Genomic DNA, 18,051 nt, shown 5'->3' on the forward strand with positions numbered 1-18,051 from the left:
ATTGTATGTGTTTTTATTTATTTAAATTTTTTAAACAAAAAATAAAACAATATATTATTTTGATTTTATTGATATTTTATTTTCATTCTAACAAATTGACATACATTTCTACAGTAAATTGTTTACATTTTTCTACATTTTTTTTTATTTGATTTTTTTTTTTTTTATTTTCTTCCTTATACAGGTGATTTTATGATTTTTTGATTTTTCCAAAAGTTTGCCTTATATTTAATAAAATATTTAAGGAGGTACTCTTTGTATATATAATTTTTGTTTTTTTTTTTTTTTTTTTAAGTTTATATAATTTTTGTTATTAAAATTTCCATTGAGTGAGTGAGAGAATGAGTGACATTAATACTTTTTATTTTTTTGCATTCGTTGTGTTTCAAAATATTGTTTTTTATTATTAAGTTTTTATTATTTTTATTACAAAAAAAGAGAAATATCTTACAAATTATTATAAAATTTTATTTACAATTTATTTATTGTTACATAAAATTAATAACTTAACATTAAATAAAATTATATATAAAAAACAATTTATTAATCATATAAAACTAAATTAACATTTTTCAGTATTATCGTTTACCCAAACCAAGCCACATATAATTTGGATCTAAAAATTGTGATCCATGATAACCTTCAGGATTTAACGCTACCAATGATCGAATTCTTTGTGAGGGCCTGTAATTTCGTATTGCATGGAGAAATGCAGCTGTTCCGGTTGGTCTTGTTCCATCACTATTTAATTCTTCCTTCAACATTTGTATGGGATGATCACCATCGAGAAGGACTTCTTCGGAATTACTGAGACGACTTTTTTCCATAAATTCTATATTGTTTTTTAGATTTCTAAAAAAGTCACCTAGATTTGTCATGGCTCCTGAAATTGAAGAGGAGAAATGTTAAAATTAGTTGTTTGAAAATTTAACTTGATGATTGAGGTTAAGTGTTTTTACAATGATATTGATGAATTTAATAAAAAAAATATTATGTGGAATTCGAATCGAATGTTTCCAACTCATCTAGGCAAACTCAATTCAAAGCTGAATTCAAAAAGTTGGGGATTGATTTGTGGTTCGATGAGAGTTGATTTAATTTGACATGTGGTTTGTTGTAAAGATGTGACCTTATTCGAGCCGAGTGCTCTGTTATATCGTCAGTAAGATTTTTTATAGAACTCAAATTTTTGGCCGAAAATTTTGTTTGGGCTGACATATGTACGCAAAAAATTGAAGGTGTTTGTTCTATCGCAAGCTCATTTTTATGTCACTGGGTGTATCTATAGGAATATTTTCGAAAAATTACCTTAAATAAGTTCGAAATCCTTAAAGCAGAATAAAGATAATTCCATTTTTATATTTTTCCCTTCTGACTGAGTTGTACAGGGTGCAACTTTGGACCCTGACAGCCTAAATTCAGCAAAACCTTTGGTTTATTATCATGACTAACAAAAAGTCTCCGAAAATAAATCCAATATAATAACGCAAATTAATACTGCAAGCTTTATTATGAGCCTGATAAAATTATGTACCCACTAAATTTTTCTAAAGTCAAGAAAATTGTTAAAAAACGTGAAGAAGACGTCGACTTAATATTCCACTATAAGACGAAGCTACAATCAACGACAATCCAGCGATAACAAAACTACTGAGAAATGAAAAACACTCCTCATACCTCACTGTTCTTGAAGTCCCAATTTTTAACATTATTAGGTATAGGATATCCCAGTTCAAAATGTCAATTTTCTGGAATTTAAGGTCACTTTTCATGTAAAAAGTCAATAACAAAAAAAAAATCATTTGGCTGGTTTTTTCAGTAGTTTCTCATAGTTGCGGTGGAACAACTTCAAATAAGTGTTCAGCATTATTGAATTAAGAAAACATTTTTGCCCGTGTTGAAAATCTCAAAATGGCCGAGACGATCGTATAATGTTTTTAAAGAACTATGAATCTTCTAATTTGGCTTTGAAACGTTTATTTCTAAAAAATTCAACCCTTACAAACCTCCAATTTTTTTTTAAATTCTTATTAACAATTTTATATCTTGCCATAGGTACATCAAATAACGTGCTAATTTTTATTTTTTTTTGTAACATTGTACCTGTTCTGTAACTTTATCAATGGTGATGAAGATTTAAGAAATTATGATTTTGAACAAAATTTCTTTTATTTATTTCTTCAATATTAAAGTCATTCAAAAATTGTATCGCCACACAGTGGCCCATTTAGACAAAAGTGCTTGCAATATTCATTTTTCTGGTGGGTCGATAATGAAAAACTTTTAGACCACTGGATTCACAAATGGTTGGAGCTCGATTATTCGAAAAAAATTTTCAATTTGGGTTATTGGCCTTATAGAGCAAGTCAAAGTTAATAATTTTTTACTATGAAAAAAAAAATCTGTTTTTTTATTTTTTTTCTTAGCTTTGAGTGTTAAAACTAGGAAGAGGGCTCCTAAAACGTTTTGATTTTTATATTTTTTCAAATGCTGTGTTAATATTTAAACCAAAAATTAAAAAAAAAATTAAAAAATTTATTTTTTAATTGTTTAATTTAATGTTTTTTGAAACACTGTTTTTTGCACACTTTTTCGACTTCAAATTGCATAGAAAAAAAAGATTCCTACGTAATCAAACCAAGCTCAGCTGATTCAAAATCCTTATATATTTCTTAATAAAAATCCAAAAGCTCAGCTGCGTCATTTTGCATCCAACTGAGCTAGAGCGAAAGGTCAGTCATTTTTTCGACATTTTTTTTTCATGTGTGAAAATAAAATCTTGGAAAATTAGAGTTCTTTGTTTTGTAAGTGGTGGATTTCAATAACATGATTTTTTATGAATATATTGGGACCAAGGAGATGGAAAAGAGAAGAAAACAAGCGATCCAAACGCGTTTTCAAGAAGAGCTTGGACTTGATGTGGATAAACCAAAGAAAGGCTATGGAAATACTAATAATGGAAACACTTCAAGGAGAACAATCAGATGCAACCGCTCGAATAACTGGAGTCAATGGAGAAGTTATTATGATACTGAAAATTATACCTACTGAGTGTTTTGAATTGCAAGGAAATAGTGAATGCAGTTAAATTTGGAGAGTATACGAAGAAAACAGCAGAGCTTCTAAAAAAAAGTATCCTGAAAAACTACTCACACCTACTCTTCACAAAATAATGGTCCATAGTCAAAATATCATCCAATATCAATCACTTTCACTTGGAGAACTGTCAGAAGAAGCCCAGGAGTGCAAAGTTAAAGACCACAAGAAGTACAGATATCAAAATACGTGCAAAATTTCAAGGATTCGGCAGAATGAAGACCTATTTAACATGCTTGCAACCTCATCGGATACACCTATTTCTTCCTTAAGGCATGTAAGAAACCAAAAAGATCTGCAAGAACAATACTCTCCAGAAATGATGAGTTTATTACAAATTACCCCGGACTTAGATGATAGTTTTAAAGAAATCTAGTGTTTTTTATGTCTTAATTTGTTACTTTTATCTTTTTCCACTGAAATACATTATAAATGTACTCTTCTATAAATAAAAATAAAAAAATTGCATAAAAATAATAAACAAAAAAATACTTTTCTCCCCACTGTTTCACTCGAATTGGTTCCTTTACTTTTTCCCCACTGTGTCACCTAACTCAGATTACTTCAGAAATTGATTTTTGACGATTGTAATCAAATTACCATTATGTTTACAACCTTATCTAAAACTTCTTATTTTAACACCAAATTCTGAAACACCCTGTAAAGTTTTTTTTTTAAACTCACAATTTTCATAGCCTTGGAAATTTCCTTCAAGATAAAAAAAAAATTGTGGCGATGTCTTTATTTGTTTAGAAGATATTAATTTTGCAAGCAAAAAAGTCAAAACGGGCCACTGTGCTCCAGTGGTAAAAATTACAGAACAGGGGCAATGCATTGCATGAATGTAGTTGTATTTCCCAAACAGATTTAAGAGACTAATGCATAGGACCAATAAATCATTTTTATCAAAAAACAAAACCGACTTCCATGGCTAAAAAGGTTTTATGGGTTTTCTAATAGTAGATCTACAACTTTTAACGATTATTTTATTTGTTTTGGTCATGGGTTAAAAATATAGCCAATTTCTATTTGACTGATTATGAAATAGGGGAGCGACCATTGAATTTAAGAAAAAAGCACTCGAAAATCTTTTTGAATTTTAACAAAATAAACTAACTTAAAAAAAGAATAAATCTTCTCCTGTTAGCACAGGATGAACGAACAAAATGATTCCTTTTGTTTTGCACTTTTTTTTTTTTTGAAAAAGCTGTTAAAACTACTTATTGTTGTCATATAATAATACTGGCCAACAATTTTCAACTTTTTAAAATTTTCTAGAAAGATTTATATCAAATTTTATATATACAGTAAAACCCGGATAAGTGCCTCTCGCTTAAGTGCCTAACCCGCATAAGTGCCTTTGTTTTTTAGAACCAAAATTTTAAGGATTTTTTCATATAAAACTCATCTTTTAAGTACCTTTCGCTTAACTGCTTTTCCCGCTTAACTACCTTCTATTTCAAATAGTTATGATTGAATTTACTTGCAGGAAATTCTTTTAAGTACACATTTGAAACAAGTTTCAGCAGTAAGAAAAACTTCATTTGCTAAAGCGCTTTAAGATTCAAAAATTCTACTAAAAGTAGAAACTAACTAGTTAGTTATTTTAAACTTTCAAAGTTATTTTGTTTGTGAAGATTCTGTTTTTAATAATCAAACATGTTTTTTTTTTATTTTTAAGTAAATATAGAGATAAGTGCCTATGAGCACTTAAGCGGGTTCTTGTAAGTAACTTACCCGCTTTAGTGCCTAACAAAACCGGGCATTTAAGGTGAGGTACTTATCCGGGTTTTACTGTAATAATATTGGTTTCTTTCTAGCAGCTCTAATTTTTGAAATATTTAATTTTTCATTTTTGGTGAAATATTCATACTAATTTTTAAGTTTTTCTTATTTTGAGCGTTCAATCAAATTTTCCAGAAAAATGTATATTAAATTCAATGTATTTTGGATCAGTAAACCTAAAAATCATATTCATATTTTTCTATGAGCTCTATTTTGAAATATTTTAGTTTTTCACATTTTGGGGGTAATTTCGTACTTATTTTAAAGTTATGCTTATTTTAACTGTTTGTTAACATTTTCCAGAAATTTTCTTATCAAACCTAATGCATTTGGGTTTATTAAGCCAAAAAATCACACTGACTGCTTTCTAGGAGCTCTAATTTTTTTAGATATTTTAATTTTTTTACATTTTTGGGGTAATTTCATACTATTTCTTTTAGATTTTATTATTACAAGAGTTTTTAAAGTTTTTTTGGAAAGAAAAATTTTAACAAAAAAAAATTGTAGGAATTTCTATGCCTTTTCATGTATAAATAATTTAAAAACTAGACCTGCTAGAAAAAAACTAATGTCATTTTTCTAATCAGCACCCTTAATTTAGTAAGAAATGATAAACAATGGCCTTGAAAATTTTTGTGTGTTGGGCTTTGGGCAGTGTAATTACCCAATGGTGTTGTGTTGTTTAAATTACTGCGTTTTCAAGATAAATTCTCTTGTTCATTATTTTTTCTTCAAAACATTCAATTAAACAAAGGGTTTGGGAATGGCCAACCTCATGTGCCATCACCCTACCTACATAAATGCCTTCTTGCCTTTACAAAAATAACATCATATAAATGTGTTTAAATTCAAATTTAAAGGAAACAGTACAAAATGAAACTTTAACACAATGCAACACAACTGCCCGGCTAGCTCAGTCGGTAGAGCATGAGACTCTTAATCTCAGGGTCGTGGGTTCGAGCCCCACGTTGGGCGAGTAACTTTTTTTTTTTTTAATCTTTGAATATTGCTGTCAATCAAAAGTTTTTTCTTTGTTTCGTAAGATTTAACTTTGGCAAAAGGAAATATTGAAAATAGGTTAAAAATTAAAAATTCAGAAGATTTCAATGACAGGGCATAGGTATTATTAGAATAATAAATAGGTTAAAGTATATGTATGAACAAGTACTCACCACCAGATATTGAAGGAATAAATTGTGTTTGATGTGATTTGAATTTTTGACGCTTGAATGCAGCCAAAGCATTTCGTTTATTGTTTGCATCTGAGTCCATATAACTGTGACCTTCAATTGGGTTTGGGTCCTTCGAAACCGGATGAGATGACTTTTCCTTAAATACATCCCAAGGGAAGCTACCCACACCCGAATATTCATTGTTTTCTTCTTCTGATGACGATGACGAACTATGAGTGTCATGATGCATAAAACCAAACGGATCTTTAGTATCTCCATTAACCTCCGCCGCTGCCGCCGCAACCGGATATGAAATTCCATTCAAAGTACCAGCAACAGGTGTGAATACTGTTGTTGCTGGCCCTTCGCTCGAAGACAACTCATCATCAGGATATCGATGGTGATAGCTTTGGAAGTTGTCATCTTCATCATCGTCGTTGTTGTTGTTGTTGTTTTCATTAATCGGTCGATGATGCCGATGACTTGTTCGACGTTGGCGATTAAAATGTCTTTGACTGATATGAGAGTAGGCGTTGTTTTTGTTGCTGGACAAATTGGGTGGTGTTGCCGCCGTCACAAATACTCCTGATGATGATGATGGTTGATGGAATGGTAAATCATCATCATCATCGAAAAATTGCTGATGCTTGCCCGCGAGTGGGTAGAACGATGTTAATGATGACACAGATTCTAATTCTCTTAAAGGTTGAAAACTAATTTCAACCAAAGATGAATCGCTTCCGGTTCCGATGTTCTTTTGATTGTGGTGACGGCGGCCGTTGTCGCAGTAAATGCTGTTGCCACAGCCAACAACTACAGCCGACCTGCTACTTCTACTGCTGGCGCCATTACCCAAGAAGTTGATTAATCGGCTGCCGAAAGGTGTGGGGCGTGATGTGACTGCAAGAAGAAAAGTAGTTAAAAGTTCAAAAACTCTCTTGTAGAGGTACAAGTATATTATGTTGGTTTTTTTTTGTCTCTTTGTTTAGATATACAAAAAAGTTTTTTAATTCATTTGGAGACATTTGTTTAAAAGAAAATTAGAACGTAAATAAATTTATTTTTGGTAGCTTTCTATGAAATTCTATGAACATCAAAAGATTTCAAGTTAAGTTTTATGAAATTAAAGGTATTAAAATAGCCTTTTGCATAAAATTAAGATTTAAGTTTTTTTAATCCTCAAAGAAATTATGTTTTAATTCTTAGAACTATTTGCATATCTTTGTAAATCTAATAATAAATCGTCAGGAATATTAAGGAGCTTGAGAGTGTCACCAGGGATTTTGTTTTCTTAAAAGATTTGGTCAAGTCCACATCAAGTTATTAGGTATTAATCCGTTACAACTTTTTTTAACTTTTTAACTTTGGAGCAGGCACCATTCCAATGGGACCTACATTTCATTTATCTTTTGCCAGTTTCACATCGACTGCAGTCATAATCTTCAAACAACAGAAAAGTGATTATAAACTCCATTTTGATAAAAATTTACAAAAGCCTTTTAGTCCTTTTAAATTTGCGTTTTACTTCAACTTTAACACAACTATGTACCTACATCAAAGTTTTGAATAATAAAATTAAGGATGTGTGATCCACCTTTTTTCGTTCTTTTTATTTAATAAATTCTCAATAGTTTGAGTACCTACCTACCTAACCTACTCATAGAAATAGGTAGCTATCTGTTATTTTCAATTCAAGTAAGTGTTTCATTACGAATGATATCAATGATGACGACTATCATTTTTAAAAACATACTTGTAGTAAATTGACGATGTTTTATTGCTTCGTTGATGTGAATATGTTAAAACCATAAAATATGTCTTATCCCTAAATTATTTCATCCTATATGAATACTTTTTGCAACCGCTAAGACATTTCTATTTGGCATTTTGTAAATTTTTATGGACGTAATTGTGCAAATAGCAAACTTACCACAAATGAGTTATGAGTACATTACCAAAATAAATGCAAACCTACGCTTCTACTAAATTAGCTATAAATTGAACATTTATTTATTAAATTATCTTCCTAGCACGTAGAGTTATTAACAATTTACACATTATCATGAATCCATTTGAATAAGAAGAAAAAAAAAAGGTAATTGTTGTGGTTTTTAAAATCTTTTTTCTTAGGATACCTTCTTGCAAATTTGAATCAATATAATTTTGAGAAAGTTACATAGATTCGACTGCAGGTTTTGAGGTTATACCTTTATAATAATATTTGACTAAGTATAAAATTTTACAATTAAAAGATTTTGAATGGATAAGAGTCAAATTTGCTTATATCAATTTTTAAAAACTTCCCATTAACAATCTGCAATCTTTATTCATTAATTTGTGATATGCTCAAATCTTTCGTACAATTTATTACTATACGGATGGCACGAGAATACTTTCTAAAGTGAAAAGTCAGGGTTAAGTCACAAAAGGTAATTTTGAGGAAAATAAAACTGAAGCTTCAATTTTTTTTTGACGTGATAACGTCTTATAAATCGATGAACCATGGCAGCCACCACAAAAAAGTGACGCCATTTTCTAACGTTCCACTCTCGCACTTTCGCAGTGCGGCAAAAAATTCAATTAAAAATTAAAAATAAACTATTAGAGATACAAAAATCTTCTATAACTTATTTGAAAGATAATAACCTAACGTTAAATAAATTTGAAGGATTTTAAAAAATTCTATCTTTTAATAGGGTAAATAGGGGTAAAACAAAATTTCAAAAATTGGCTATTTTATAAACGCGACAATGTAAAGAGTTGAATTGTTTTTTAATCAATAGATAAACTTATTGCAAGACTGACAATGGTATTGAAAAAATTCTAAAAAAAATTCAAAACCAAGCTATTAATGGTTTTCTAAAACTAAAACATGAGGTAGACCTTTGACAAAGTAGTGATTATAGGTAGGGGAATTTTTTTTTGACAATTTGAAAAACGTCATTCGGAAGATAATAAAAAAAATTTTGTGGTCTCTGCGTTTCGAAATATGATTTTTTGAAAAACACCTACTTATTTTAGGGTATTTTTGGGTGAGTTTTAATTTTTTTAAATTTTTTGTAGCATTCAAAAAATCTCAAGCTTATAGAACATGTAGTCTATGACTGTGCGCATACATGTGCAAAAAATTGGTATTTAAAAATGGTTTTTGACCGAATAACGGGAAAAACAAGTTGTTTTGTCTCAAGTTTTTTTTACCTTTTTAACCGTTTTTTTATTTTTATCTCTTTTTCTTCAACAGATTTATACTATACATAGATAATAGACAGGACTATATCTGTGCAAAATTTCAATTTTGTAGTCACAATTTTGAGATAACGGTAAAATAAAGTTTTATTATTCAACAGGTTCTATCTTTTAATCTAAAGCAAATACAAATTTGATTTAACTTTATTGAGCATTCTGATGATGTTACCTTTCATTTGGTATATCACACATAACTGTACATTCACTACAAGCTACACAATGTTATATTAAAAAACTTGCGAAATTCCTCAAAACACCTGTGGAGATCTGTTGATCATGAACTTCGCCACCCAGTGTGGGATGTGCCGTAATCTTAGTTTGGTATTTCGACATGTTTGGCTTTAAAAAATTCTAACTTTTTTTCTAGGCATCGCAGAAATAAGATTGAAACGTCATATGAAATGTGAAATTATAAGCTTTTGCATGATATAACATTTTTTATGGGTTGTCTAAAAAAAATTGATTCAATAGCGTGAGAACATAAAATTATATGTTTTTTTTTGTGCTTTTTTTGATGAAAATTGATCGAGTTCAAAAAGTTCTAGCTCTTTTTGTAGATGTCTAATAGACATGATCGATATATACATTTTAAGTTGAAGCAATAAGCTTTCAGGTGGTATAAAATTTATTATAGGTTGTTATATATCAAAAAAATGAATTTTTGGGTAATGGAAATGATTTATTCACTTTTTTCATAGGAAATGATTGTTTTTAATAAATTATTTTAATACTTTTTGCGCATTGTTAAAATTTAAAAATGATTTTATTATTTAGAAGAAATATTTGGCTTTTTAATGAACAATTTTTTTGTAAGCTTTTAAAATAAAAAAATTAATATAATGAGAAAAGAAAAAAGGTAATTTTTTTATAGCTTTTTCTTGTAAATTATCTTTGTTTGAAATAAATAAAATCTTCAATTGACTCAAGCACACAACCTGTTTTCTTACGACGTTATCACGTAAAATCATTGTCCGTAAACCGGCTTTACAGACAACCTCTTTTTCTTAGAGGCTGGGAATTTTAAGAAATTTAGAAACACCAGTGCAATTGTGTTGAAAAGGAGATCAAAATAAGCCCCCTGTATACAGTATTTCAAGGTTTCCCTAAAATAATAATTTTTATAGCCTTTTAATGCGTTTATACTTTGCATAGCAAGTTTTTAAATCGCTGCATTACCACTTTTCCATTATATATTAATTATTTTTGGAATTTTGAAAATAGGTTACCTCTAAATTGGAGATATCTTTCACTGGGTCATAACTCATAAATTTCGTTATTGACATATTTTTGAGTGGTTTTTTGTTGAAAATATCCCAATAAGTCAACAAAACCCATTTATACCTACTCTCATTTTGTTCCTACTAAACTAACCACATCACAATATTATTATACCCCCGGGTGTAAAATGAATCTATCCACAAATTCACTTTTATATTCGATTACTGGGATTAAAACTATCAACCAATATGCCAGGAACTCCCATAGTAAGCTATTGTTTGGAAAATTTTCATTCATCCTTGTTGGCTCGATTTATATTATCCTGTTGCTATTTTTGCAGCATGGTGATGAGGTATCCCGTCGAAATGCATTTATACGATATTATAAAATTGTAAAATAGAAAATCGATTAGGCAGAGATACCCATGCCATTTTCCCCAAATCTACCGCCGCCACTAAATGTTGTTTTTACGCTGATAAACCAGGTTCTATATTATTCAAATGACATCGTTTGGCATTGGCACCATAGTCCTTAAAATTGAATGGAATAGAGAGAAGGGGTTAAATTTACCAACTTGCAGTCATCCATTGTTGCAGTTAATTAAAATGTTTCGATGGTTTTTGTGAACATGTTTGCATTTTAATCGTTTTAAGGCTTTGTCTTAAAGATTCAAATTTTTTTTATTTGAAGGAGACATACGTCATACGAACATGTTTTTTTTTTTGTGATTGTACAATAACTGATTAACCCTTAACATTTGGGAGAAATAATTCTCTATATCGAGATTAAATCTATACACGTCCTTAATTTTATTTCGAAAGTATGTAAAGAGTAGGACAGATTTTTAAAGTGTGTATGTGAAAGGAAAAGAACGGGTCAGTAGACAAAATTTTACATTTATTAAACTGACAAGGAGAACCCCCAGGAATTTAAAATTTTATTTTTACTACACAGAAAGAAACATTGGATTTTTTGTTACTTTGCTTTGAAATTTTAAGGGTTGAAATTAAAAAAAAGCGAAAATTACTTTTAAGTTACATATTAAGCTGAAAAATTGTATGTTTCAGTTCCCTGTATGATAGTCTCTCAAACGAAAAAAAATTAAAAAGTTTCTTAACTTCTAAATATTATTTTATTTTAATTTATTTTTCAGTGTAGGCATAATATTTTAGGTATACAATCAATCACGTGCATCTTAACTACAAAATAGATATATTTTAGTAAGGAGTTTTTTTTTTTTTTAAGTGGGTGAATCAGAATCAAAACAAAAGTATTAGAAGTAACTCGCAGAGGAGCGGAAAGGGTAGGTAAATTGAAAACATGTCGAAAACAGACTAAGGAGAAAATTTTGAAATTTTAAAATAACAAAATTTCATTTTGATAAGCATATTATGCTTAAATATTATGTTTAAATATTCTAAGAAAAATTTTAAATAAAATATATAAATGTATGTTTGTATATATTGATGAATTTTACTGACTGTCAGTTACATAAAAATTTAATTTCGTCCTAAACCCAAATAACTTCGATTTTGATGATATTTTATAAATGTCATTTAATATTATGTACATTAGGGCGTTCGTTTATTTAGGTTTTTTCGAGAATTAAGTTCCTAAGTGGAAAAACTGTTTCTAAATAATAAAAAAAAAAAAATCCCCTAATTTTTTTCAGATTTTTATTTTGACACTAGATGGCGGCCCAAGAGGGTTAAATTTTTTCTAATTTGAAAAAGGTATGTTTTGACTTATGAGGCCATTTTTTTTGGATATAGACTTATTGCAATTTGTTGACGAAGTTCTTGTCTACATTAAACAATGATTTTTGACCTGACTCATTAATAATTGGGTTAGCAAAATCTTCTTAATCAAAAAATACACTGGTCAACAAAATTCAACTTTTTTTGTCCAAAGAACCAAAATATACTTTTCTGAAGGATTTAGGAATACTGAACTCGAATACACATTCAGAAATATTCTTTTAGTTATCGTTTTTTTAAATATTAGCGTTATAAAATTGCAAAAACAAAAAACTTATTTTGAATGTTTTTGAGGTTATGCTAATTGTGGTTTATTATTTCAGCATAGTTTGACGCCGTGATCTGTTTTCCTTCTTCAAAAAAAAAACTGTTTAAATCTTTCCGATCTTATTTTATGCATGAGATATCTCAAGATGAGTTTCCATTTTGTTGATCAAGACTATTTTCTTAAATTTTTAGCCAGCAGCTAAGCGTACACACTCTCAGTTGTGGCTAATAGAATAATTCTGACTATGGATACGAGTTCAGAATCTCTTACACTTTTAGAAAAGTATAATTTGGTCCTTGTGTCAAAAATCTAGTTGACCGGTATTGTCAGCACTGCCGGAATCTAAGAAATATATACAAAAAATGGTTATTTTTTAGATAACTTCACATAGTGTTTACTCAAAAAGGGGCAAACATGGGCAACATTTTTTTAATTGACACGAAAGATGACACTCTCATCAATAAAGGGACACCAAAAACAAAGCGCCTCTTAAAAAAATTAGAGGATTTACTTTTTTTTAATTAGCTTCATCAAATTATTTTGCCAAAAATATAAGAAATAACCATAATACTCCAATCAAAGCGTGTCGCATCGTTGGATAACAGATCCTATCCTTGTGGCCAGCCAGAGGTATAGTCTGTTTCTATTTGTAAAGAGGCTTATATAAAAAGCTTATAAATCCAAGTTTTCACCACTCGAGCATTCTTTTAAGAATTGACGAATATTTAAACTCTAGTAGCACAGCATATAATTAAATTAAATGTGTTCCTCACAACGTTTTCCAAAGTTTTGATCAGGGTTGTAAAAAAATCAATTACCTAAAAAAAATTCATTTCAAATAAAAAAAAAAAAAATATTTGTTGCAAATAAAAAAATATATTTATATATTTTTTATTGCAAGTACAACTTTACAATTTTGGTTATTTGACCAATTATTAGGTAGCTGTGTGAACTATAATAATGCAAAATATTTTTATTTGCAATAAAAAATTTTATTTTCAATGCAAACATTTTTCAGTTGCAATAGAATTTTTTTGAATGCAATTTTTCATTTTTCAATTACTTAAAATATTTTTGTTTTATTTGCAATAAATATTTATTTTTAATTTGTAATGGAAAACAAATGCATTAAAAAGTGATTTTTTAATTAAAATTGTATTTTAATAAATTTTTTCGATACAAAATAGCAGCAAGTTTAATTCAAACTAAATTTTGTTGATCTAAATACAGTATGAGCGTAGTAATGTTCAGCCTAAAAAATTCCAAAGCAACAAACAATTAACTCTTGCAAAATTGTATCTGTTAGACTTAAGCGGTTTTTTAAATTTTTAAAAAATGTGTTGTTGTTCTGGGAGAAAATGTGAGAAAACCCCTTTTTCTGTTTGCACATCCTTTTTATTATTGCCGTTATTTTAATTATACTGGAGTTACTAAGGCAAATTATTTCGTGTCGTATTGGTTTTAGAAAATACATTAAACTCTATGGGTTAATAAATTGCAGCTGTTGCCTTATTGTTTTGAAAAAAATAAATTAAGAATTTTAATGAATAAAAACAATATTTTTCAAAATAATTGTTTAAATTTCATACATTAATTGATAGCGTTTTTTTCTCTATATTGAATAACTTAAGATTTTTGACACATCTTCGTTATACATAACACTGGTTTACAAGGGTTTTTTTGCCGAAACAAAAATATACTTTTCTAAAGGTTTTCGGTGTGCTGAACTCGAATCTGAAGTCAAAAACATCTAATCAGCTTCCGTTTTTGAGATATTACCGTTAGAAAATGAAAAAAAAAAAATGTTTTTTCGAGTTCTTCGGACCTTATTCTTTTGTATAAGGAAAATCGTTTGAGCATAGTAACGGTTTCTATAAGAACTGTTTTCCATCTTTCGATATCTGTTTAAATCTTTTCAATATCTTTTGTATTGCCCGAGATATCTTAAAATGAAGTATAAGTGAAGTAAGTAAGATACATCATAAAGGAGATAATGACGTTATACAATTTATAAAAATACCAAACAACTTAGGATATCTCGGGCAGTAAAAAAGATATCGGAAAGATTTAAACAGATTTAAAAAGGTCGAAAATAGTTCTTTTAAAAACAGTTACTAAATATGTTCAAATAATTTTCCTTATATAAAAGAATGAGGTCCGAAGTACTGCATACTCTGACGGTAATATTTCAAAAACGGGAGCTGATTAATTTTTTTGACTTCGGATTCTAGTTCAGCATACCGAAAACCTTCAGAAAAGTATATTTTTGTTTAGGCAACAAAAAAAAAGTTTAATTTTGTTAACCAGTGCTATTAACGGTACCTGCCATAGAACCTTTTTTTTCTTAAATCCGATATTCTCCGAAAAGGCTCATTCGATTTCAACAAAAAATTTTGTGAAGAAGCAATTATATAACTCAAATATAAGCCATAAATAAAATTTCGAAAAAAATATTTTTGGATTTTTTAAAAAATGTTTAAAATTTTCGAAAACGGGACATTGTATTTTTTTTTTTTTTGAAATTTTGTTTTTAGATGTTGATTAGTGATCTCTACAAAATGGCATACCAATTTTATTTTAAAACTTTTTTTTTAATAAATTATTTATACAAAATAAGTTTTTTAAAAAACGGCTCTAACGATTTTGAAAATTTTTTTGCTAAAAATGCATCTTAATAAATTAATTAAAACTGCATACTTGTTTTTGAGGGCAATTTAATTTTAGATTTTATTTATTTAAGCAACCGAGAAGAACTCAATTAAAACTTTATTCGTCATATAAGGAACCATGACTTGAGTTTCTGAAGTAGCTGAGGTCAAAAACTCCACAAAACAACCAAACATGCAAGAAAACTTTTACTACCTTTTCCCTCTTTATATGTGATAGAATGTAAATTTAGAGCCATAAATGACTTGCTTTAAAAAAAAATGAGACCGTCTCGATATTGTAAAACGAAAACCTTCAGAAAAGTATATTTTTGTTTCGGCAACAAAAAAAAAGTTTAATTTTGTTAACCAGTGTAATCAAATCAATTTTTATTGAAAATTTTTAATTTTAGCTAAGTGGGATATTTTGGTCTGGGTCTATTGCATGCATTTTTATTCAAATGAAACTAGAAGAAATACAAACTACATATTTCGTCCACCAAAAAGTTTTAAATAAAATATGTTAACTTAAAGACTTAAACCCTAAAAATTTGGTATATCCTCCAAAAAAAAAATAAGAGCCATTTTTGGAAACAAGTTTTTGTGTGCAAATTTTCGATTTCAATGTTATCTTAACTTAACAAACCAATAACACAGTAAGAAGTGTTTTTTTTTATTTCTGGGATGGTTACAGTGTGGACTTCACGGTATCTATATGAGAAATTAATAAAAAAAAGTGCAAATAAAATGCATCTATTTTTTATATTTTTTTGTATGAAAAAAAAAACCTGAAAAAAGTATTTCGTTTGTGTCCCAAAAAGAGTATACTGACTTGTGTTGAATTTTCTACGTTCTTTTGAGCGGTGGAGGTTGTCTCTTCTTTTTAATATACAATTTTTAATTGCGGAAGGAACTTACTTATAAAATAATTTGCCAAAAACATAAATAAAAACATTTTTGGCAATTTTTCATTGTTGCCTAAAGACTTTTAGAAAAACTTTTATTTACTAGGATTAAAGAGTGGAGAATTTTCCGCCGGAAATATTTTTGGTTGCCCGGAATTTCAAATGTATTGCAAGTTTAATCCGAGTAGAATTAATGTTTTGCACCAAGCTGGTTTTTTGTTGGCTACCAATATTACGGGAGAGTTATTTCCCATTTCACCTGAAAAATAACCGTGAATTCACAATAAGAAAAAAGTGGAATTTATTTTTACGGGTGGAACCTAATCCACGCGAAACTAACAAGTGGGCGGAATATTTTTTCACTTGATCTGCAAACATATTTTTTACAGCTTTCGAATAAGAGACCTTTGTTAAAAATTGTTGTTAATTTATAAATGAACACATTTTCAGCGAGGTCGAATTAGTGTGAAAATTTGACACTTTCTTGTTTGACATTTTTTTCATAAAAATGCCTTGTTTTAAATTTTAATTTGTTTACCCATTTGCTTTTTTATTGTTTGTACGAATACAAATCGTAGTAAATACGTCTAAATCCACCAAATGACAAGGTGTGAACAGTAAGACGGAAATCACTTCTTCAAATTTTCTAATTTAAATTTTTCATAAAAACTTTTTGGTATTATTTTTCATTTGCTTTAAATTTAACCAATTGACACCGATATATTTTTCTTTAATAAAATTAAAAATTGTTAAATTATACCGATACCATTATTTCACAGAAAGTATAAAAAATCAAAACTTTCATCCATAAGATCGAGTAAAAAGCAACTAAATAATCAAAACTATTCTTACCCTCTATGACAAAAGCAAGAAACACAAGTCTCTTGATATACTGCAAAGATGTCATTGTTACTCCTTTCTGTTTTTTTTTTTTTTGGTTTTTCAAAATCCACAAAAAAAAAAATATTTTTTTATTTATGTTAAATAATATCTGATTCTATTCCCGCACAAAATAACATTTTTTTGAATTTTTCTCTCGAAAATTCTTTCGCAAGATCGAAAAAAATTTTTCTTATCACTTTCAAATAAAATAACAAAATTCCAAATAGCACTGAAATTTAACTAAGAATATTTCCAACGTTTTTTTTTTGTAAATTTTTTTTATTATTTCACAACTGTTGAGCTACCGAAAACTCAGCTTCCGTAAACTGAACTTTAATTTGAATTTACGGCTTCTTTTATAGTTTTGTCGTCGGTTATTTTCAATGCGAATATATTATACTTTTGTATCTTACCAAAGCAACAGCTTCATGTACACAAAATGATAAAAAAGAAATATTCATATCTCTAACCCCCATCCTGTATTTTCATCCCAGATACACCTGTTTAACACAGATATCCTCACAAATCCTCATATTGGAAAGTTGTCAACAAAAGAGGATGCTACGTCACATTCATTCACGGATTTCTTCTCAATCATATTTTATAACACATGCGTATAAGGGGTTTATATCAATTCATAGGCAACTCTGGATGTGAGGTGAAATTGTGTAAGAGGTGAATATTTTTACTTGAATACTTTGGTCGTTACATTTCGAGGAAGAAAATGATATTTTTAATGTTTTGCTTTTTTTTGTGATGATTTTGTATTTTGTATTTTTTTTTTTTTTTTTTTTTTGAATCTCTGACGGAATCAATGAAATATTTTTTTCAGAACCAGTAGCGATCATAAAGTATCTAAAAAAAAACTGTAGATATATCTGCGACAGGCATGTCTGGGTTTTCGTAACTGTATGTCAATCATGTTAAATACAGTTAATAAATGGTTGTTATAACATTTAGTCTACGATAAAACAACCCCGTTTCATAAGACTTTTTTTTAAAATATACATAGTCACTATGCTGTTTTGAAAAATTCTAAGAAAATTTTGCACTTACGAGTACATACCTACATAGCAA

The 18,051-nt window shown here is 28.7% G+C and overlaps 1 protein-coding gene and 1 non-coding gene across 2 annotated transcripts; one reads left to right on the plus strand and one right to left on the minus strand.

Annotated features, from left to right (window-relative positions):
- Positions 1-513: 513 nt before the first annotated feature.
- LOC129907505 (uncharacterized) lies at positions 514-17,022 on the minus strand. The gene is made up of 3 exons (XM_055983782.1): positions 16,945-17,022; positions 6,054-6,953; positions 514-883 (listed from the first exon to the last, which is right to left on the minus strand). The coding sequence occupies exons 1-3, from the start codon at positions 16,997-16,999 to the stop codon at positions 579-581; spliced, it is 1,260 nt and encodes a 419-aa protein (XP_055839757.1). The 5' UTR covers positions 17,000-17,022; the 3' UTR covers positions 514-578.
- On the plus strand, positions 5,784-5,856 carry Trnak-cuu (transfer RNA lysine (anticodon CUU)). The gene has a single exon. It is a non-coding gene; the product is annotated as a tRNA-Lys (tRNA).
- Positions 17,023-18,051: the final 1,029 nt, after the last annotated feature.

This window comes from Episyrphus balteatus, chromosome 1, assembly GCF_945859705.1.
Source record: "Episyrphus balteatus chromosome 1, idEpiBalt1.1, whole genome shotgun sequence".
NCBI lineage: Eukaryota > Metazoa > Arthropoda > Insecta > Diptera > Syrphidae > Episyrphus > Episyrphus balteatus.

What these genes read in the sequence shown, in the direction of transcription:
- LOC129907505 (XM_055983782.1), bottom strand. Translation starts at nt 16,999, where the DNA reads ATGACATCTTTGCAGTATATCAAGAGACTTGTGTTTCTTGCTTTTGTC. An exon ending in TCTTGCTTTTGTCATAGAGG is followed by an intron (nt 6,954 to 16,944) that starts GTAAGAATAGTT and finishes TTCTTCTTGCAG; the next exon opens with TCACATCACGCCCCACACCT. An exon ending in TATTCCTTCAATATCTGGTG is followed by an intron (nt 884 to 6,053) that starts GTGAGTACTTGT and finishes CTTCAATTTCAG; the next exon opens with GAGCCATGACAAATCTAGGT.